Source organism: Penaeus monodon, chromosome 31, assembly GCF_015228065.2.
Source record: "Penaeus monodon isolate SGIC_2016 chromosome 31, NSTDA_Pmon_1, whole genome shotgun sequence".
NCBI classification, from domain to species: domain Eukaryota; kingdom Metazoa; phylum Arthropoda; class Malacostraca; order Decapoda; family Penaeidae; genus Penaeus; species Penaeus monodon.
Window position 1 is genome coordinate 24,372,422 of NC_051416.1, and position 321 is coordinate 24,372,742.

The 321-nt window shown below is 43.9% G+C and overlaps 1 protein-coding gene across 1 annotated transcript in view; it reads right to left on the reverse strand.

Moving 5' to 3' along the window:
- LOC119593126 (cell division control protein 6 homolog) overlaps positions 1-321 on the reverse strand; it is an 8,453-nt gene that overhangs the window by 1,279 nt on the left and 6,853 nt on the right. The window contains 1 exon segment of the mRNA XM_037942091.1: positions 75-295. Within this exon segment, the coding sequence (XP_037798019.1) occupies positions 75-295 (221 nt within the window).

Below are 321 nucleotides of genomic sequence, written 5' to 3' on the forward strand. Positions count from 1 at the left end.
TTTCAAATAGTAATTGAAGGTATATCAAACTACTGAGACTAATGTTCAAGAAAACAATCCTGTTAGTTCCTCACCTTGCCAAGATTGAGATCCTTTGACTTGGCATGCTTCATAATCAACAGCAGACTGCATATCAACACCTTTTGTTGCAGGGGAAAGCTCTCCGGGGCATCTGTTACAGCAGAGATAACACGAGAGCCATAGACCTCATTAAAAATGGCCAATACTTGGGGCACCTCCACCATCTTCATTGGGGGTGGGTTGGGCCTCTTTGTTGGAGACTTGGAAGGACTTCCTGAAAAACAAATGCACCCAGTTGAG